Consider the following 22771-nt stretch of genomic DNA (forward strand, 5'->3'; position numbering starts at 1 on the left):
CGCATTGCGCCGTGACATGTTGACATCTTTCACTCTCCTGCAAAATAGCTCGAATTCTCCGAAATGGTTCAACTGGCAGTGAACCTAAGGCCTGGAGTCTAAAAACAAGCCACAAAGAGCTGTGCTTAATGCCCCTGTAACCTAAGATAAGGCATTCAGTGCAAATCTGTGGCACTTGGAGGTGTGATCTGACCGACCTGGCATGTCATTAAGTTCAGGTTACAGTTTAACAATCTGCAAAGCAGAGGTGTAGTATTGACAGATTGCACATTCATACATTGTGATGTAGCCCTCTTAAACTTTAACTGACATGGGATTGTATCCTTCAGTCCTACTCTGAGAAGTTTAGTCGATGCATAATGTGGTGATAGTGAGAAGTGTCGAAACGGCAGCTCTCCAGAAAAACTGCTCGTAGTTTCAGTCATCTTCCATGGCATCTGCCAATGTGTTCTGTCACTGAGGCATGTGATGTGTTCCACAGATAGCTCTGAAATGCTCTCTTGCAAGAGGAGGTGCTCATGTGTTTAATGGTACTTTAAATTTACTTGATTCACATTTTTAAGCAGATTCATAAAACACACTGCCAGATTTACCATCACATTAGGAGGAAGTAGTGTCACAGTAACATGTTTGCTCCTTCATAAAGTCTTTTACCAGTCTTTTACTGTTTACACTGGCTGTGGTGTTAGCGTTGTAAGCCACACCACTGCACACTGAAAAAGACTCTGACATTAAATTTCCTGGTAAGAAGCCAGAAATGGGTTTAATTATCCTCTGTGAAACATTTTTTTTCAATTATGTTTGGTCATACAGGCAAGTCTTGACGCGTGTCCACCCACTCAGCTGATTAAGTAATACAGCACTAAATATTGTTGAATCTATTCCAATTAAAATAGACTTTAAGGAAGTTAAGGAGAGACATTTCTGTGGTTCTGTCAACATTTTAAATATAAAGTTAACAACTTAAAAGTATTATTACATTTAATACCTTTTTTGTGGTTTATTCACTGCCATATTTTACAAGTACTTCTCTTCTCGTATTAGTATCTGTGGAACTGATTCTGACATTTTCAGTCATTTTCAGTTAAATGATTGCTCCTAAGGTCATGTGTAAAAACACTGCAGCGGTAAGCACAGAAAATTCCTAATGTTTGAACAAACCTTGTATCTCTATGGTATGCTGCCAGCTTTTCTAGACGTATGGGCCAGTTAGAAATGGACCACAATTACTTATCTTCAAATATATCAAATATAAAAATCTCCCGTAAACTTACAACAACAATGCATAACAAAGTCTGCTGATTATGTCATTTGGGATAAAGGTTGCTGGAATGAAGGGAACCTCAGAGTTTAAAGTTCAGTGTTATAGATATGAGTCATTACTGGGTTACAGTAGATTTTACTCATTTACTCAAGTCATGATTACCTCGCATAGCATTTGATTCATGAAAGAAACAGATAAAGTAATAATAAAAATAAAACAAGACAACCTATATATAACTATATTATAAACATATAGTTTCACATGATTCATATATATGTATGTATGTGTGTGAGTGAATTTGAAGTTTGTATTTTATATGGACAATATATAAGTAAAAGTATTTTTATTGTTATATATTTTGTATATAGCAATACAAATATATATACCACATTTGTAACTGGTGTTTGAAGGTCTAGGCTTGGTGACAGGGAGTGCAGTCGCCAGTTTGGCCTGAAAAAATCAACTCTGTCATTTTCCTCTCAGTCACATGTTTGATGTAATAGGGCTCGAATTATTTTTCTGCCATTTAAATATAAAAATGTAAGGTGGGTCCATTGTTGACTACAGATATAGTTTTACAATGAGTCAAATATGACCCAAAACAGGTACGTTTGTAGGTACATACAAACTAGACTTTTTTTTATTTTTAGACCTGTTATGTTCTTTAAATGGAAATTGAAAGTGGGCTGAGACCTCGGTTAGTGGAAGCCACGTATAAGGTGTTTGAGTGATTACTTGTGGTAACAAGCATATCATAGACATTCAAACTGACATTACTATGAGAGACCACAAGTGCAGTACCACATACATTGCTTCAGCTTCTTCCTAGTTTGCTGCTTGCTCTGTGGTCTTGTTAAGAGCTTTACAGAATCAGTAGACATCCATGTCTGCATGAGTGGGTTCAGGGAGTGCATCATAGGGTTGATGCCCTAAACGTGTGCTGAACCTCTATTGTTTCATATCCTGGTAACTCCACTGGGACTGCACGGGGACAATAGGGCCGACTGTCCAACAGCGGCAAATGTAGTGCAAGCTTCATTCATTGCGCCAAAAACACTAGAACTTGAAGAAGTGATGAGTAGAGCTGTGAAAGACTTTTTCACTAGCAAGAACAAACCATACTAAAGAGAACAGACTTCTAAGGACTTTTTCACTACAGCCGCTAAAGCAACTGTCACTAGCAAGAACATGCTGCTTAGGATTTTCACTACCAACAGCAAGCTGCTAAAGACTTTCACTAACAAAACTTTCCTTTTTACTAGGGAGAACAGGCGGCTCAATACTTCAATAAGCAAGTATACGCTGCTAAAGACTTTTCCGCTAGGAAGAACAGGCTGCTAAAGCCCTTTACTAGCGTGAACTGGCTGCTAAGGACTTTTACTAGCAAGAATAAGCTGCTAAGGACTTTTACTAGAAAAAACAGGCTGCTAAAGATATTTACTTGCAATCATATGACGCTATTGACTTTTTTCATTTAGAAGAACAGGCTGCTAAGGACATTTTCTAGCAAGAACAAGCTGCTAAATACTTTTTCAAGCAAGAACAGACTGCTAAAGTTCTTTACCAACAAGAACAGACTGCTAAAGTTCTTTACCAACAAGAACAGACTGCTAAAGTTCTTTACCAACAAGAACAGACTGCTAAATGCTTTCACAAGCAAGAACAGGCTACTAAAGACCTTTACTAGCAAGAGCAGGCTGCCAAAGGCCTTTACTAGCAAGAACAGGCTGCTAAAGGCCTTTACTAGCAAGAACAAGCTGCTAAGGACATTTGCTAGGAAGAACAGGCTAGAATTGTCCTAGCTGACACAAATTGTTAAGAACTTTTTTTTACTAGACAAATACAGCATACTGACATTGCAAGTAAATTCCTAATAATTGTTTTAAATTCAAGCAGTGGTGCTCCTTGGCATTGCCAACAACTCCCACAGCCTAATACAGAATGTAGACTGCTGTGGAAAAATGTAAGAAAAAATGAGACACCCCCCCCCCCCAACATCCTACCCCCCAATATTTTAAAAGTCACTCATTAAACTTAGAGCAAAGACTTTGTTGCAGTCCCCTCAGTTCCCTATGGGCAATTTGGACCCTACCAATTAGACTGAGTGGCTGACAGGGTCAAGTGACTGGTCTTGAGGTTGATCAAGTAGTTCCAAAGTGGCCAATGAGGCAGTCATGTTCCACATAAACCCACAGCTTATGTCAGACCAGCAAAGACAGTTGGTCTTAGGCCTTAATCTGCAGAGGCCCAATCTCATTTACTTCAATACTGCTGCTACTCAGTAACACAGGGCCTGTTGTTCAGGGTTCTGCACCGTTTTTTTAAATGGTGATGCAAATTTTGGACACTGGATTGGACATATTCTTTCTTGTCTTGTGGGTGAATTGGACTCTGCGAAGGAACAAAAGAATTGTGGCAATGGCTCCTGGTTTCAACTCTGGCTGTCTCTGTGGAAACCAGATCAGCATCTATTTATTTGCTTGTAAATAGGGCAAGAGGAAGGTGGGAATGTGGGTGGCGTTTCAGTTACTGTTGACAAATCAGGGGCTCTATTGTGGAAAACAAATTGGATGGCTAAGACCTGGCAGTGGACCAAACTGATCTCCCACCCCTCATGATCTACTGGTCCCCTTTTGGAGGAGAGCTCGAGCCTCTCACCACATTTACCCAGGGGTCGGGATGCCATTAACCTGGCATGACCTGCTTGGAGTAGACTTCTTCATGTACTCTGGAAACCAGGCTGTTTGATGTGTAACCTGAACCGTGCCGTGTTCACACGCACCAGCCTGCCGCTTTGCTAAAAGTAAACACGGTTTCAACTTCGAGCAAAGCTAAAAGGAGTTAAGTGTTTCTGATGGCTGTTTTTGCAGTGTGACGGGTGCAAGTGGAGGTCAGCTGCGGGTGCTTCTTGGCAACAGGTGATTGTTTTGCTAAGCAGTTACTGAGAGTGAAAAACTCTTCTCGGTTTCCCCTCTGTGTATATGTGTGTGCATGCCTATGCTTCAGCTACCTATATATGTGTGTGTGTGCAGGTGATACGAGAGATTGTGGCACGCCACAGTTGCAGGGCATTTAAAGGCATCACTCAGTGCTTGTCGTGCACCTTGCCCTATCAAGAGACCACAAACCACAACTCTTGGCAAACAAATTGCCACCTTTGTACCTAAAAAGCCCTTTTTTTTGCTTTCTGGGATTATGTCCATATTTGTCTCGTTTCTCTAGGTTTTATATAATTCAGTTTAAAGTGTATTTGTACCCTGACGTAGTTTATCATCTCTTTTCTAACCGGTAAGCCGCTACCCCATCTGATTATTATCCCCCTAAAAAGCCTATGGCCTAAAGTGTTACTACAAACTTCTCTGATGAATAGATGAATAGCCCCACCAGTTTGTGCAGACGTCCCTGTAGTCACTGACTAATACACCTTAGTGTGTTATATGCCTGGAAGTACATAACATACAACACATTGTTTTATGGTATAAATACAGCAAAACAGACTAGCAGGAAAGTGGTAGTTAAAAAGTTATTCGAATGGAGGTCCGAAAAAAGAGAGCTAATAATTATTTTTCTTGCCTAGGGGGCCGGAAGCATTCCAAATTGTGCTGAAGCACAGTTTGTTTGTGTTTATTAAATCCAGGATGTCTAGGAGATGATTCCCATAAGCAGTTGACCCAGTACATGCTGGAAGCTTACAGAGGTCAGGATGGCCCTTTTTTGCTTTGGTTATCGACCAGACCCCTTCTGAAAATGCAGGTGCAAAATGCAGGTAGCAAAAGACTCTGTATTTCAGGCTGTACTTTGTATGCAAATATTCTCTGTCCAAATGTTTGTGGACACCCCTTCTAATGAATGCATTCCACTACTTTAAGTTGTACCCATTGCTGACAAAGATGGGCAAATGCACAAGCACACACAGCTTGATGATTAGTCCCTGTAGAGAAGTACTGCCAATAGAATAGGACTCTCTGGAGCAGATGAACAAGAACCTGTTGCCACCATGCTCAACGCCAGGCATAGGCTGGAGGGGTATGAAGCCCCCCAGCATTGAACTGTGAAGCAGTGGAGCTGTGTTCTCTGGAATGATAGATAGTGCTTCATCCAGTACTTTTGGGATGATTTGAGGGGTGAGATGGGATGGGGTCAAAATCCTGACCTCGCTTATGCTCTCATCGTGGAAAGCAGTCACAATAGAGACTGGACAGTAGAGACAGAAACTCTTGCAGGTGTCGCAATACTTTTTTTTATTATCCATATCGTGTATTTTGTTGGAGGGATGTAGCTGTTTGAGGGCAAAGGACCTTTCTCCTCTGCACTTGGGAGTGTATGTGTGTATGTGTTGACCACCTGCAGGACACTGGCTCACTCTCCGCTGGCTGGGTTTTTGGGCTTTGCGTGGTTTGGCTCTGGGAGAGTATCTGAGTTGAATGTGAAATAGGAGCGATTATCCTGCCATCTGGCTATCAGATGCTCAAAGAGACTGTTATGTTCTAAAAATGCATAAACAAACAGCTTTTGATTAAGTGCGTGCATTCAGGTGTGTGTGTATTTGTGTGTGTGTGTGTGTGTGTGTGTGTGTGTGTTTGAATGTTTATGTGAATATGAAAGAATGTGCATTTGTTTTGTAATGGATATCTGAAGGAAAATTACAAGGAAAAGCTGTTTTGTCTGTGTGCTGCCTTATTTCTATGGCATGTATGTGTGTGTGTGTGTGTGTGTGTGTGTGTGTGTGTGTGTGAAGAAGGGATCTTGGTGTTCACCAGAAGTGTCAAACTCTGGGCACTGACCTGCTTTCAGAGCGGAAATGCATGCGACAGAGGAAGTGGGTTCAGATTCGGGTTTGCTGAAGCTTTGCCTTACCCCCTGTGTGACACTGACATTTTCACTGTCCTCTAACACATACTCATATTTCAGACCCCAAAAACTCTCTCTAAAGTGCAACCAAAGCATGTTCTTGGTATTCTGGGAGGAGGTTTTGAGTCATTGTTGTCACACTGCTATACCTGTGTATATAAATATGTTTTAATTAATATGATTAATAACAATAATGTATGACTAATTATTATTAATAACGAGCTACATTTCATTAGATTTACATTCTGCATTGACCAGTTCAGCACTTCGCAGATATTTGTCCATTTGAAAAACTATCCAGATGCACTATATGGACAAAAATAATGGAGCTCCTGGAGCTAGTTGCTGACTGCAATCAGATTCTCACAGCAATGATCTAAAAACTAGTAGAAAGCCTTCTTCCCTGGGCAGTAGAGACAGTTTCTCCAACAAAAGCCGAATAAGCTCTTTTTTTTATACCCTTAATTTCAAGGAATGAGCAGGTGTCCCAATACTTTTGTCTGCTTGTTCATTGTTTCTTCTGAAATTAGGGCTTTCTACTAGATTTTTGAGTATTGCCATGAGGATTTGATCATATTCAATGACAAGAACGTTTAGTGAGGCCAGGATGTTGGATGATCACCACCTCACATCATCCCAAACGTATTGGATGGAGCACAATCCATCATTCCAGAGAACACAGTTCCACTGCTCCACAGCTCAGTGGAGCTATATACCCCGCCAGCCCATTCCTAGCATTAGGCATAGTGCCAATAGGTTCATGTTTATCTTCTCCAGTAGTCCTATTCTATTGGCAATACCTCTCACCTATAATGTACTTTATTGGCAGTACCTCTCTACCTTTAGTGTACTATGTTTCTTATGCCTAGCATTTGTGATTTTTATTTAGGACCAATGCCATGATACACCCTCATGCCTCACAGTTGGCAGGGTGGCCTTTTTGTGAATTGCAGTTCTTTTTTTTCTGCCGATATATCTGTGCTGATTGTGGACGAAGAGTTCTGTGTTGACTCCATCAGTCCACAGCACTTTTTTCCAGAACTTATATGGCTTCCAAGAGTTTTCTTGGTCTTCCAAATCTCGTCTTGACCTTGATCTGCTATTTATTTAATAGCAGTCCAATAAATAAAGGATTCTTGGAAGTTTCCTTTCACCTTTGTAAAGACAAAAGAAAAGGCAGAGAACTTTCACCTTATGTGGAAACACTCTTTACTAATTAGAAATGTAAAAATATTCTGTAATATTTTATATATATATATATATATATATATATATATATATATATATATATATATAATAACTTAATAACCTTACTAACGCTCTAGTTGCTGACTGCAATCCAATCCTCACAGCAATGCTCTAAAAACTAGTAGAAAGCCTTCTTCCCTGCACAGTAGAGACAGTTTCTCCAACAAAACCAGGATAAACTCTTTTTAATACCCTTGATTTCAAGGAATGAGCAGGTGTCCCAATACTTTTGTCCATATAGTGTATTTTAATAGAGGGATGTTTAAGGGCCCTTTTCATGTATAATGCAAAATAACTAACATTTTGGCAACTAAAGTGTGGTGCGGCCATATAAACAAATCTGCATTGTCATAGTACTGATTTTTCATTGAGCACGTAGCAAAAGACTCGGTATTTCAGGCTGTACTTTGTATGCAAATATTCACTGTCCAAATGTTTGTGGACACCCCTTCTAATGAATGCATTCCGCTACTTTAAGTTGTACCATTACTTTTGTCCATATAGTGTATTTTAATGGAGGAATGTTTTTATATATTGCAAAATAACTTAACTACTTGCTGTGTTGGTGTGAGTTAGCTTGATGTGCTGTCGTGTCGTGTCTTCTGTTGGTAATACTGTATTTTACAGCCACCTACAGAGGCAATTACAGTATGTGCACAAGCCCTGAATTACATGTTTTATGAAGCAGATTACATTGTGCTGATGTAAGAACCATTGAATGAAAAGGTTGGCCATCCGTTCCATTTCTTAACATGGCGTACACATATATCATTTACATGTTTTTCTGTTTTATGCTGTTTTTGGTTGAAAAGAGCATCAGAGGATGATTTCCGAGCCCCTTGCATAGAACTGAAAGTGTAGGTCTCCTTCTTACCCTGGCCTCTGCTTTATGAATCCTTCATAATAACAGTGTTAGAAATGAAACAGATGTCTGATGTTGTCTCTTTGTGTAAAAACAGGATCATTTACTGAAGAAAAAATCATACAGATACATTGAGGATGTCAAAGTAAAGTACTCATTCATGTTGAATTTTGAATTGTGGATGCTGTGTGTGTGAGCACTGGCCTCACTGCCCCATTCTCCTGTCTGCAGGAGCACCTCAGAGCGGCGGAAGGAGAAGTCTCGGGATGCTGCACGCTGCAGACGCAGTAAGGAGACGGAGGTGTTTTATGAACTGGCCCACCAGCTGCCCCTGCCACACAGTGTCAGCTCCCACCTGGACAAGGCCTCCATCATGAGGCTGGCCATCAGCTTCCTCCGCACACGCAAACTCCTTGCATCAGGTAAGCGTTTTTTAGTTCTAGGTATAATAATGGTACTGGTGATAATAATGATAATAGTGATAAACCTTGGTTAAATATTGGTCTGCATTATTTTTAAGTAAATATTTTTTGTTAATGGATCATGTGAATACCTTATTTATCGAAAGGTCCGAAGAAACTCATCCGAAACACGTGCAATTACTCAGCACTGTCAGAATTGGGAGTTACACAAGGAAAATTGCTCATTTGATTGTCCCAGCCTTCTGTGATGTCCAGTGTCACCTTTTTTTTTACAATGAACAAATGATATGTTAAGCAGCCTCTCTCTCACACGCACATGTACTCTATATGAGCAAAAGTATTTGGACGTCTGCTTATTCATTGCTGCATCAGCGGTAATTTAAAAAGATGCCATTGGCTGGCTTTATGTGATTCTGAGGAAGCACACCCTGTGTGGTAGGGTCCTAATTACGGTGTGTGTGAACTGTAAACGAGTTATATTTTTAATAAATACACACATAACACCTGCTCATGATTTTTGAGGATTTGAGTGTATTGTAAAACAAAAGCTTTAGTAAGGTCAGGATTTTGAATGAGCACCACCACACCTCATCCCCATGTATTTCCATTCTTCTTTGCAATAGGCTTCCAGTTCTAGTTCATATTATTCGGTCATCCTGCTGCACTTTTTCTTTGATGCTTAGGTCAGGAGGCTGTAAGGGCCATTTCAAAAACGTCTGCTAATGCATCTTTAGGTAGTCCATAACTGATTTTGTGGTATATTTTGGAACATTATAATGTTGGAGAAGCCACCCTGCTTCTTTTCAACTTCATCCTTTTCACAGATGAAATTGATGTTGACAGGATTTGCTGGTATTTTGTGAAATCAGGTATATTGCCAGTATCACTGGCAGCAGCACAACCCCAAAGCCAGATAGATAGATCCACCCCCATGCTTCACAGTTGGCATGGTGTTCTTTTTTGTGAAATGCAGTTCCAAAATTTCTATTTTGACATAATTAGTTCACAGCACTTCTTTTTAAAATGATTTTTTATGATTCCCCAAATTATAAAGGTCATCTTGACCTTGACTTGCTGTTTTTAACAACACTTGTAGAAACTGTAAAAGCTTGCGGACATTGCTTGAGTTTTCTTGGAAATGTGATTTAGCTGACAGTTCCTGAATCAACATCTGAGACCTTGCCCAAATAATTCTGGGCTCTTGCTTTCTTTTTTTTAATGTAAGACAGAGTAGCCATGGATTTAGATTGGCTGTAAATGTTGTGTCATATGTTTGATTAGCTGTAGAGGCAGTGTTTACTACAAAAACAACTAAAGAATAATGACTGTGTGCCATTCAGCCTATTTTGTAATTTGCTTAAGAGTGTATATATAAAAGATACATAGTAAAAAATAGAGCTGGGCGATATGGCAATACTGCTGTCCAAATACTCCCATACTAACATACTGAGTACCGTGATTTTTGCTCAAAATATGCTGCACTCCATTTCTCTTTAAGCACTGACTATAACTACATTCATAAAAGCATGTTGTGTATCATGGTAACAACATTTATCACGATACGATAAAATATTGCCATATTGCCCAGCTCTAAGTGAAAATGTATATTGCCTTGTCACTATTGTTTAGTGCTACACTCTTAAAAGTATAAGATCTTTGAGAAACTTCTGGAGGTTCTTCAGTTTAAAACTACTGAGGAACCATCAAGGAAGCTTTTTCTTCTAAAAAAATTTTCTTTTAGGTTCCTCAAAGCACCTTAAAAGGGTTACTCCACACTTTTTGAATTGAAGAACCTCCAGAAGTTCCTCTCGGCTCTTATACTTTCAACAGTGGACAGTAGCATGTGTCCGATGATGCATGCACATCTTCCTGGTGTCACATAAAAATAGCCCTAAACATACAACACCACAAGCCAGATGCCTTATCTGGGTTCACCATCACAGACAGCGGGCCTGTTATGAGGAAATGGTGTGGGTTTTGGCTGTCAGGGTGCGTTACTGTTGCTGTTGCATTATAGCACTGCGTAGCTGCTTTTATGCAAAGCTTTGATTGTGTTAGGGGTTATTGGGCCTGCTTTAGCCATTGCTGCTAGAATGTCAGGGTGCGTTAGGTTTGTTGTGAATAAGGCCGAGCAGTTTAATGAAGGAGACGCGGTGCAATAAAGGTGGAGACGATGAAGGCGGTTGACGAGGTGTCCGCAGATTTTCAATTTATTCATTTCTGTGCTTCTTTGAAACTCTCTCTATTATTTGGTAGTACAGTTTGAAAATGGCAGCTGCCCTTTACATGGTGTGTCAGATTTAATGGCAATTACACCAATGAATTCTCTTGAATATCTGAACCAGTTGAGAGGTGTGAGGTTTTGCTATGACTCTGTACATCTGTGTACATCTGTGTTGGTTTGATGCAAGGCAGACGACTGGAGAAAGCTTCTGGAAGATTCTTGGACAGCAGCGGAATGGGTGTAGGATGTTCCTGTGTGTGTGTGTGTGTGTGTGTGTATTGTTTGCACGTCTTGATTATAAAATTAGAATCTCCGGAAGCCAGACAAAAGAGCAGCTCCAGGGCTTTGGAATTCCATCCTATGTTTAGTCAGCTATTACAGCGAGTCAGGAGCAAAATTGTCTTGAAATTTTCTTCGATATCTTCTGATGTGTTTTTCTTCATTGGCAACCATCACTGTTGTCTTTTTTGTTTGTCATTTGTACACGAGTTAAAGCCGCTGGTTTGGTTTTACACTGAAGCCGAAGGCAGGCGCGGAAGCTAAAGGCAGACGTACACGTAGGAGCAGAAATGCAAAGACATGATCTGAAAGAGATTTAAGTAGAGAACAGCAGCTCTGTGGCCAAGAGATGGCACATCAGATAGTCTTATCAGATGGTGAGGTCTGCGCTAGAGGAGGCAGATCGGAGCGTGATTGGTGCTTTCTGAGAAGCTGGCGCTCGCAGTTTTCAGGCCAGCCAAAACATGGGCCTGCAGTGGCGCCACGCTCCACCTCCCCCCCACCCCTCCTTTCCCCATACCACCCTACCCTTACTGAGGGTGCCGGGGAAACACCTCTTACATAAGAGCAAGCGATACACACAACACAGAACACGCGCTGATGTATAGAGATGACTCACTAAGGCTTATTAAAGTGATACATCAGGGAGTTTTATTTAGATGCTTTCTCAGCTGAGTCAGCGTTTTTTGTGGCGGCGATGGAATTCAAGCTGGCATAGGAGTCCGTAGCGTCCACTGTGCTGAGCTATCAGTTGGGGGAATCAATTTTCAGTAAATGCTGAATTTGTACAGTACTGTAAACCAGTGGGAAAATGAATAAAAAATGTGTGTTACCCTTCATTTGCCTAATGGTTTATTTATCTGAAAAGATACCAAGAACTTGCTATGGATATATTTTACAAGGAAAAACAATTATATAAAAAAATACATGTTATTTTTTTTATAAATAAATCTTATTTATTTGTTTGTTTGTATGTTAATTAATTAATTTATTTATTCTAATATAATTTATGTATAAATAATTCTTGTCCCTTATGCATATGGTATTTGATTAATAATAATAATAATAATAATAATAACAATAATAATAGCAATAAAAACAATAGTAATGTGTATACATTTATCAGCCATAACATTAAGACCACCTGCCTAATATTTGCCAAAACAGACCCCACAAGGCCTAGCCAGCAATGAATCTTGGGCACCCATGACCCTGTTGCCAGTTCACTGGTTATCCTTCCCTAGAGCACTTTTGATACAGTACTGACCATACTGGTAACACCTCACAAGACCTGCCTGATGTTATGGAGTTTCTCTGACCCGCTGGTCGTTAGCCATCACAGTTTGGCTCTTGTCAGAGTCGCTCAGATCTTTAGGTGCACACCACCTTCAAAAACTGACTGTTCACTTGCTGCACAATGCTGTATACCTCACGTCTTGACGGTGCCATTGTAACAGAGATCATCAGTGTTATTCACCTCAGTGGTTTTAATGTTATGGCTGATTGGTGTATGTTATAATGGGAGCTCAGATATGACTGTTCCTCTCTGTTGCCAATGCCTGTAAAGCACTTTAGGCTCATTTCATTAAGACTACAGTTAAAGCAACATCATTACTTTATGATTTTTGTCTTAAAGCGGCAGATTCAAAATCACTGTGATGATCCAGTACTTAATAGGGGGGATTGAGCCTCTGTTGTTGCCACTCCAGGCTCAGAAAGATGCTACCTGCACTATGTAACTTTGGTGAGCAGGAGCCCATGAGCAACAAAAGACCAATTCTCCATAATGCTGCTTTAACATGTATCCAGATGACACCCCACACCCCCTCAAAAAAAAAAAAGCTAACTGCACTGTTTTGAGACACAAACCCCTTTCGCCCACTCACTCACTCTCACATGTTTAGCAAGATTGTCCACAAGGGGGAGCTGTTAGGACTCAAATAAATTGGTGCTTCGCATCAAAAACACTAGCTGTGTCCAAACCTGTGCCCTATTCACCATGTAGTGCACTACTCTAGGGTTCTGTCATCTTGTAGTGGTCTCTGAAAATATAGTGCAATCCCACAAACGCTGTACACAGACATGAAATACCCTTATCTGTTGAAAATTCACGCTCAGCAATGACCTCCCTCATGGAATCGTTCGCATCCTTGTGGAATTTTCTATAATAGTGCTCTAAATAGTGCTCTGGATTTTTGCAGGTAGGCGATAATAAATAGGCCGCAAATTTGGAGACAGCTACTGTGTGTCCTTGTTTTTCAAGTGAAAACACTCTGTCTATGTATTTGATTTAATCCTTATATAGTTTAAGTGGGCAGTGGGCCAAGAATGATGTTTAGTAAGGCCTTTGTCTCGTACAGTGCACTCTTTAAAGCAGGTATGATTTGTCAGAATTTGCTCCATTTATATACCGTAGTATATTGTGGTGGGTGTAGTATTAGTGTATTTGTATAATAACAGGCCCTATTACAATATCTATCTATATTAATGTACTGTACAAATCCACACATACAGCTCTGTGAAAATGCCCTTACCCCTGCATTGTCACCGTTTCTGATAAAGGAACTGCCTGAAGCTGCATGAGGTTAGAGTTTTGCTTCCTGTGTCCAGTCCCTAGGTTCAGAGGTTAATCTCTGTGACTGAAAGGAAGTGATGTAATAATAGCCCTCGGCAAGCTGTTGGGCTGCTTGTTTGTTTTAGCGTTCTCACAAACATGAAATCTGGCATGGGTTGTGTAATACGGCCTCCATTACGGCAGCTTGAAATTCTTCCCCGAGCGTAATCCTGTTGGGCACAATTTGTTCCAGATGTTGTCGGACAAACTTAACGTCAGAGTTTGACCAAGAGGTCGGTCCATGTCCCTCAGTCAAGAACGCGTTAGAGGTGGTGGACGAAACTGCATATTCTCCTTCTTTACGCAGTCTCCTAATTTTCATCCACATATACGACTGGTGAGGTGGATCTGCTGGAGAATCTCCAGAAGCTTTGTTTTATTGTGAAAATGAAAGTTAATGTCTTCGCTCCCCTTAAGCCCTTCAAAGGCGAAATTCTCAGGGGCTGCAGGTCTCCAGGCTGGGCTCAACTCCAGCCCCAGGCCTCAGTAGGCCTTGAGAAAGCCTCTTATCTGACGGAAGCACACTGGAGCAATCACATGCTTCCGACCCCCCACCGCGGAGCCGGTCTCTGTGTTCTCCTTCTGCACCTCCTCTCTGAACCCACACCAGCTTCACCACCACGCCGTTCACTCGCTGGCGGGCTAACTCGCACTACGTGGCCCTCGTCGTGCATCACCTTCATGCTCCGACTAAATTGTTTGGCTTTCTCAGAGGATATGGGCAACAATGTTAATACGGCTTTATGGTCACTCTTTTTTTTTCTGTATTTTTCTCAGTCTGGAGAGGTAGATTGGTTTACTTAAGAGTTATCAGATTAGAAAAACAATTCATTACATTATGTTTGTTTTTTTGTGTCATTGGGGACTTTTTCCTCTGTGTGTACGGTATTCTATGTGGGTGTGTGTGTGTGTGTGTTTGTGTTTGTATGTGTTAGTGTTTACTTGCAAGGCAGCATGCGACTTTATCCAGAAATGCGTAAACATGTTGACCTCAATTGCAACACGCTTTCTGAGGTGACCGGTCCAGAATGTTGATTCCTGACAGACACTCATAGCTCATGTTCACAGCTGCCATTTGTAAAGGAAAGCGATTCCCCTTTTTTCCCATAGCACATATGCACTGGGTTTTGCATTCATTGCAATAATGAGGTCCTATCATTTACTCTGACTAGTAGTGCGTATGTGTGTGTGCGTTTGTATGTGTGCGTTTGTATGTGTGCGTTTGTATGTGTGCGTATGTGTGTGTGTGTGTGTGCGTATGTGTGTGTGTGTGTGTGTATGTGTGTGTGTGTGTGTGAAAGTGGGTTTCTGTGGGCGGACAGGCCCAAGGGAAGTGACAAAGGGGAGGTCACTGTTTTTGGGGAGTACTCAGAGTAGCAGGATGAAGTTGTTCTGGTTTGCTTTGGCTCATAGCCATGGCCTTAAGAACCATAACAAGATGAATGAGCGCGCGCACACACACACACAAAGACAGACACACACACACACAGACTTTAGTCCACTTAACACTTTTAGTTTAGCATTGGCAACACACTTTGTGCTTATCGTACACAGCTGTACAACAGAATTCAACCTCTGTACTTAACCCATCCAGGGCATTGAACATGCGCGCACACACACACACACACACACACAAACACACACAGTGGTGAGCAGCCACTTTAGAACCCAGCGAGCAGTTGAAGGTTAGGTGCTCTATGGCTCAGTGGCCCCTCCACCTCTGTGAATGTGGTAATCTTTAGGCCACAGTTGGGCTTATTTTCTAATTGTGTGTGTGTGTGTTGCAGGTTGCAGTGCCAGTGAAACAGAAGCAGACAGACAGATGGACAGCCTTTACCTGAAGTCACTGGAAGGCTTTGTATCCGTGGTGACCTCAGACGGCGACATGATCTTCCTATCGGAGAATATCAACAAATTCATGGGTCTGACACAGGTGAGCACAAATGCACACATGTGCACACACACACACACCACCCCGCTCATACACAGAGGTAGTAGAGGTAACATGGAACAACACTAATTCTAATTCTAAGTCTAAGTAGAGCTTCACATTGGCCTCTTGCAGCACATATGGGTCAGTCAGATGTATGGTTAAGGACCATCTTTGGGACTCACCTGTGGAACTACGACTAATGTCTGTTCTTACAGCACATACCATTAATACAGACCCCTCGATTACTCTGAGCCACTGGGACCGTTAGGAGCCATGGGCGCTTGCCTTGTCTCAGCACATGTGCAGTAAGGAGTACTGCTTAGTGTCTGACAGTGGTTTTGTAACTTGGGTGGGTTTTGGTATTGTTATGCTTGTTATGACATGATTATTATTTCCCTCTAGGTTGAACTGATCGGACACAGTATCTTCGACTTCACTCATCCCTGTGACCATGACGAAATCCGTGAGAACCTCAGTCTCAAAGCCGGTATGTCCCAATCCCAACCAGCCAGCAGCCTATACCATTACCATTCCTATATCATATATATCAGTATATCGTTCAGTGTCAGAAACCATATTAGGAAGCCTGTTGAAGATCAATTGGGCTACAAGCCCAGATGGCAAACATGCATTTATGATAAAGGGAAACAGTATCAGTTTATTGTCTGTCCTATCAGTTTAACTCTCTGGAGCTACAAACACGGCGGTACACTAAATTTGATGGTTATCCATGGTTCTAGTATCTATCTTTGCGACAAAACAGCCCAGGAATACAGTTCGAAATCTGCAGAGCCCACCTTTTCCATTGCATCACATCCGGAGTTACAAGGCTGTGAAGACAGGTCAAGATACTCGTCTCCGCCTCTTGTCCGTTTGTCTTATGTTTTTTTGTGAAACTGACCAGTGGACTTTGAGAATCTCGTCTTCTGCCTCTCGCAATTTATATACTATTGTATTCATGCACTCCACTACGTTTGTAAACCCAAGACTCTGCTAAACCCATTTCAAGCACCAAAACAAAGCATCCACATTAGTAAAGGTATGTTTTCACAGGAATATGAGAAGTTTCTCAAATCAGAACTAAATTTTTTAGGTTTAGGATCTGATCTCATTAGAGAAAGAGCTGAGATTGTTCTGAGCATTTTAATATAAACCATGTGAGTATTCTCTTATATGCAAGTGCCTTCAAAGGCGAATTTAAGAACTGCAAAAATGGAGGAAATGCCTTTCACAACCCCAGAGGGTTAAAGTGCTGTTTCTGCAGTGTATAAGCAAGCCTCAGGCCTTTGAGTCTAAGCTGTGCCTTAGCCTGTCTAAGCTGTCCCTTAGCCTGAGAGCCATGAGAGAACAATGGGGCCCCCAATATTTTTCCAGAATGGGAAGCATGAAATATATGTTTTTGATCAGTCACGCTGTTTGAAAGGGGCATGTAGATCAGCTAATTGAGGCTGACTTGTTTACCAGAGATCTTCTTGAATGTCCTGTGGGTTGCATTGTGCAGAGGCTCCAGAAACTGAGATCCAAGATCAGAGTTGCAGCACTCTGTGCAGCACGGGTACATCTAATCTGCCAGACGTGGAGAAATGGAAAACTGGACTCCTGCTAAATAACTCGAAGGCTTATGCGAGCATGCAGCACCAGCACACTGACAAATACCATTCCTTAAGCCATGAAGGGACCGAAGCTGATACTGACTAGTATCAATCTGATGATAGAGGAAGGAAAAAAGGATTGTTCTGGGACACAATGGCACCTACGTAACTTAGAAGCCTGTAATGTCTGTGGAGGTTTGCCCGTATTAATTAGGAAGTGGAGCTCCTGTGGAACGTTTCAAGACAGCAGTAAACAGTGCAGGGCCATCCAGAGTCAAGAGGGTTAGTTGTTGTCACCTTGGTGAGATTGGTTTATCGCTCACTGATATTCAGTGCAGTGCTGTTGTTTCTTCATTATTACACAATTGTCACAATCAATGTTCAAAACTGAATTCATCTATATTAGAAGAAATGCGCAAATCACTCATGTGATACATGTACTGCCCCAAGTGAACCCCACAACCAACAAGTCTTAAAACTGTATTTGAGTCTTAAACGCTGCTGTGGAGCCCAACTTCTTTGCCAAACTGTTAATTTCTGAGGTATGTCTTTGGGATTCAAATTAGAAATTTGACCCCAAATCATTCATTTAGTTTCTTCTCAGTCAATTAAATTCTTTTTTTTTAATCAGATTTGTTCTTCTGCTCCCAAGATCTCCATCTTACTGCATAACCTTTCAGCTTCAGGTCACGAGAAGATCAACAGACAGTATGCTTCAGAATTCATGGTACAGCAAGCTGTTCAGGTCCTGAGGCAGCAAATTATCTCCACTTCGTCCCACTACCACCATCATATTAGAATGCTGACATGGTGTCCCAACTGTGAAATGCAGTGTTAGCTCCCAGATCAGGACCAGCGTTTGGCTGGTAGCTGGTTTTAGATGGTCTACACTGTTCTTTGATGGTCAAGATGGTTAAAAAGCTGGTCCTCCAGGCGAAAAACATACCAGCTGGCTAAATTAAGCTTTTGACCAGTTTGGTCAAACTTGGTGGTACTGGCTGTCTAGCTTGGTGCAGTTGATCATGCTTGTTGACCAGCTAAACCATTAAACTCAAATAATAACGTGCCTGCTGGTGGTCAAGAGCTAAGCTGGTCAGACACCTTAAACTGGCCAGGTTATTATTTTGTAATTGTTTCATAAATGAATACTTTTTTAATGCATTTTCTCCCCCGTTTGGATCACCAGTTACCCAACCCCAACATATTCTCCCCATCGCATGCAATGCTCCAGACACTGGGAAGGTAAATGGTGACACACACGCAGGCCGCCAGCAGCTCTTTTTCCAAACTGTCTGGATGCAGCATGCTTGGAGGAAAGCGGTGTGTACCAGGCTCTGATGCATCGACCAGCAGACGCCAGTCTGCACTGGAATGATGTGGGATGTATGTGCCATCTACCCACCCTGGAGAGAGCAAGGCCAGTTGTGCTCTCTCAAGGCCCTTGATCAATTAGGCAGAAACAGGAGAGCTAATCAAAATAGCAATTGCTAATCTACAAAATTCAGCTGTATCCTAGCTGTTATATCCTAGAGTACAGCTACAAAAATCAGTGTATACAAATGTAATAGATGCATGTTTAAATAAACTGTGTTTTAGAAGACAGATGAAAGGAGAGTTCATAGGATGGCACAGGATGTTCTATTCCTGCATGTGTAATGAGCTAAAGCAATGAAAACAAATAGCTTCAAAGAAGAGCTTGGGTTATGTAAGGAGAAACCGGCCGGGCTGTTTGAAATAATAGGCCACCCCGTCTGTTTGACCTGACTCTTTCATCCCTGTGCCCCCTCTTTTTGACCTCTACTGCCCCTCTCTGCTTCCCCCTGCCCCTCTCTCTGAGCCTGCCGTGTTCTGTCTCCTGTGTTTTGGTATGGAAGGGTGTCTCTGTTGCTATTTGAGGCACTTTGCCTGGCCGGCCGCAGCATGATCCTGCAGTGCCCAGCCGGCTGCCCGTCTTCCTGTAGGTGTTGACAGATCAGAGACTGCTAGCTGACTGTGTTGGCATTAAAGGTGTGTGTGCGCCTCGTTGAGGAGGCAGTGCTACAGGAGCCCAGCGGTGAAACGCCTGGCCATGGACAGAATTCTGTATTGCTCTTGTTGTATTGATGAACGCAGAGAGACTTTAGTCAGCTGAAGCTGTTGCTAGTGATGTCCCTACTAGCACGGCCCACCCTGATGTTTCAGCCTGAGCAGCTCTTGGAAGGTTTTAAGCATACCGCATGCAACCAAAACTTGCCGTGCTGTAAACGAAACGCTTATTATTCTTATTTAGATAGAAGGACAATTCCAAGGCTACATGGAAGCTATAGTGTATCGCACCATGTGCAAAACTAAGACCTGATCAATTTCAGTGATTTGTGTTGCTATGTTTTCTGTGCAGGTGCAGGGAAGAAAGGCAAAGAGCTGAGCACAGAGAGAGACTTCTTCATGAGAATGAAGTGCACCGTGACGAACCGAGGGCGCACAGTCAACCTCAAATCAGCCAGCTGGAAGGTGTGTTCTCCTGAAGTCCTATATTTGATCTTTAATATTTGATCTTTAATATTTCATACACAGAATCAAATGCTGCTTTGAACTTTTCTTGATTCCAGATGTGTTAATCAGCTGCACATGAATAAAGTAGGTTTTGGCAAAGAATTGTGTTAATGTGACACATTCTAGTCATGTGAAAACGATTAACACATTTGTATGGAAGCCCTCTCCCACCAGGTAGCGAAGAGAGAAATCGCCTGTTTTTTTTCCTCTTCCTGTTTCTGGCATTTTGACGTAGTATCTTAAATACCTTGACTTATCAATGTAGATTTTAAGCACCTAACACATCTAAAACCATTCCTGTCTCAGGAAAAAGTGGGTATTTGCTTGTAAAAACTCCAGATCACATTAGAACAGATGCAGTTCCGTCACCTTCTCACCTGTTTTAACACCATTAGGCACTGATTTACCAAACCAGTTGTTGGATGATAACTACAAATAATACTAGACTCCCGCGAGGACAGATTTGGAGATGTTTTAATAAACACAGTGATGTAAAAGTCAAACTATGTATAGACACTAAGCGAAACCTTTGACATACCGCTGCCAGAAGCAAAAGAATGGCAGGGATGGTCTTCCATACATCTGAATCATGTCTATTCTTAAAAGCATGATATTTCTTCAGTCTACAGAACATGACTATGTGGTACATAAGTAACAATGAACCCCCCAATCTCTTCATTTCTTTTATATTATAACAATAATAAAAAAAAATAGACGCCTTTTCTGTCAAGACATTACAGACAATCAACCCCTTGAACAGCCTATGGCCCATTGACAGGCCATACAAACTACACCTGTGATAGTAATAGCTAGTAATATCTATGTCAAGCTTGGGGTGAGCTGTATGTGACTGTGTTTATCCCCTCAGGTCCTGCACTGTACAGGGCATCTGAAAGTGTATAACAGCTGCCCACCACGCGTGCTGTGTGGCTTTAAAGAGCCACCCCTCACCTGTGTGGTGATGATGTGTGAACCCATCCCTCACCCCTCCAACATCGACACACCACTTGACTGCAAAACCTTCCTCAGCCGACACAGCATGGATATGAAGTTCACTTACTGCGACGACAGGTAACACTCTCACTCTCATGCACACGCACACATGATTCAGATGCCCCTCATAATTTCCATTGTACACCATGTGTTCTCCATGAGGAGGATGACTTAAGTCCACTGTTTTTAACAAGACATGCGTACCAGCTATATACTGTAAATATATATAATATCAACTTTACATAAGCCTTCTTGGAATTTTGACACAATGTGAAGAACAACGAGAGCCAGATTCACATGATGTCAAAAAAGCGAAAGTCAGTCAAAATGGAGATACGAGGTTTTTACAGGCCAGCAACTTAATATGCTCAAACATGCACAGCAGACTCAAAGTTTTATAAGCAGCCCTTTGAAATTTTTATACTTAAAGCACCCAATACCACAAGTCACACTAACAACCCCCAACACACACACACACACACACACACACACACACACACACACACAAAGCAGGACTATAAATCTCTTTGCAGCAGCATGGTGGTGTGTGTGTGTGCGTGCGTGTGGAGGGAGTGGGGTAAATAAGTGGAAATAGTTTTGTGACTTTGAAAGCTCAACCACATCTTTCAACCCCAATGTCAGTTACACCACAGCATTTTCTCTCTGCATCTCTTACAAAGAGCAGCTTGTTCCTGCTCCCCAATCACGCTGTTCAGAGAGAGGCTGCCTCCATGCCCCTCGCCGCTCCATGAAGCATCAACATCCCGCCGCAGTGCCAAGCCTGTTCCTCCTGCAGAAGAACGCCTGCTCCACCAGGCTCTGAGATCTAAAATGATTATACGCTTATGCAATGTGTTCGTGACAACACTTTGGTTAAAGGGTTGTCACGCAAGTGGCCAATGATGTTCGTATAGTCCACAGGGTCACTGCATGTGAGAACCTTTTTTTCTTCTGGGCCCTGCTTGATTTACTTCATTTAATTGACTTCATTTCCAGTCAAAACAAGCATTACGTACAAAGTATTTATGCTTTACAAAAACAAAAAAGTACCAAATAACACAAAAGCCTCCATAACTAAATATCACATCAGACGTTTCAGTGATTAGTGAAACCACCTTGTTACAGTTTTTAGTCTTTTCAGGAGACTTGCTCAACAACTCTACAGGCAGTTCAGGCTTAGAAGTTGGAGCATTTCCTGCTCCTTACTATTCAGGTCATTCTAAACATATTCATTAATGTAGTGGTCAGGCATCTGGGGTGGGCAAATTTTGTTTTGTAGTAAGGTATTTTTGATTAGCTCATTCAGTCCTTATTTCTGCCTTTATTCTTCTCTATTCATGGATCTCTGGATAATCTGTTCATGTGGAGTATCAGAAATAAGTGAAAATTAGAACTATATATGAAAACTAAGTAACTACTTAATGGTCATTGTAGCTAGAAATTCAATAAATCATGGGTGGTCTCTCACTTTCGCATTGTACAGTATCTATTCATTTCCTAGTAGTTCCTGGGTAATTCATGGTATTTAGTAAATAAAAGGCGTGTTTCAGCTTAATTTCTATGGAGAGTGATCGGCTGCCCACTGGCTTGAGTGAGAAAGCTCAGATGACATGTCATGGCAACTCAATCCCCAGATGTTAACAGCATTGAGAACTTGTGGTACTGTGTTGGGAAAGAAAATCCAATTATAAAATGCATGTGGGACTCAATAAACAATGTGTGGAAGGCAGACAATTAGCGGTGTGAAGCAACCATTAAGGCCTGCCTGACAAGGACCTATAAAATACTGTGGATGGTCACTTTTGGCATGTATCAGTGATTATTACCAAAAAAAAAAAAACAACAGCATTCAACTATTTCTTTTGGATTTTACACTCCGTTCTCCTCTTAGTGTTATTCTTATTAAACAAATAATAAGCTTTTAGTGACCTGAACTATGCGTCTAACCAAGGGACTA

The 22771-nt window shown here is 41.5% G+C and overlaps 1 protein-coding gene across 1 annotated transcript in view; it reads left to right on the top strand.

Annotated features, from left to right (window-relative positions):
- epas1b (endothelial PAS domain protein 1b) overlaps positions 1–22771 on the top strand; it is a 54773-nt gene that overhangs the window by 12503 nt on the left and 19499 nt on the right. The window contains exons 2-6 of the mRNA XM_072677722.1: positions 8457–8647; positions 15552–15697; positions 16100–16184; positions 19667–19779; positions 20690–20892. Of these exons, the coding sequence (XP_072533823.1) occupies positions 8457–8647; positions 15552–15697; positions 16100–16184; positions 19667–19779; positions 20690–20892 (738 nt within the window). The remainder of the gene's footprint in view (positions 1–8456; positions 8648–15551; positions 15698–16099; positions 16185–19666; positions 19780–20689; positions 20893–22771) is intronic.

This window comes from Salminus brasiliensis, chromosome 4, assembly GCF_030463535.1.
Source record: "Salminus brasiliensis chromosome 4, fSalBra1.hap2, whole genome shotgun sequence".
Taxonomy (NCBI): Eukaryota; Metazoa; Chordata; class Actinopteri; order Characiformes; family Bryconidae; genus Salminus; species Salminus brasiliensis.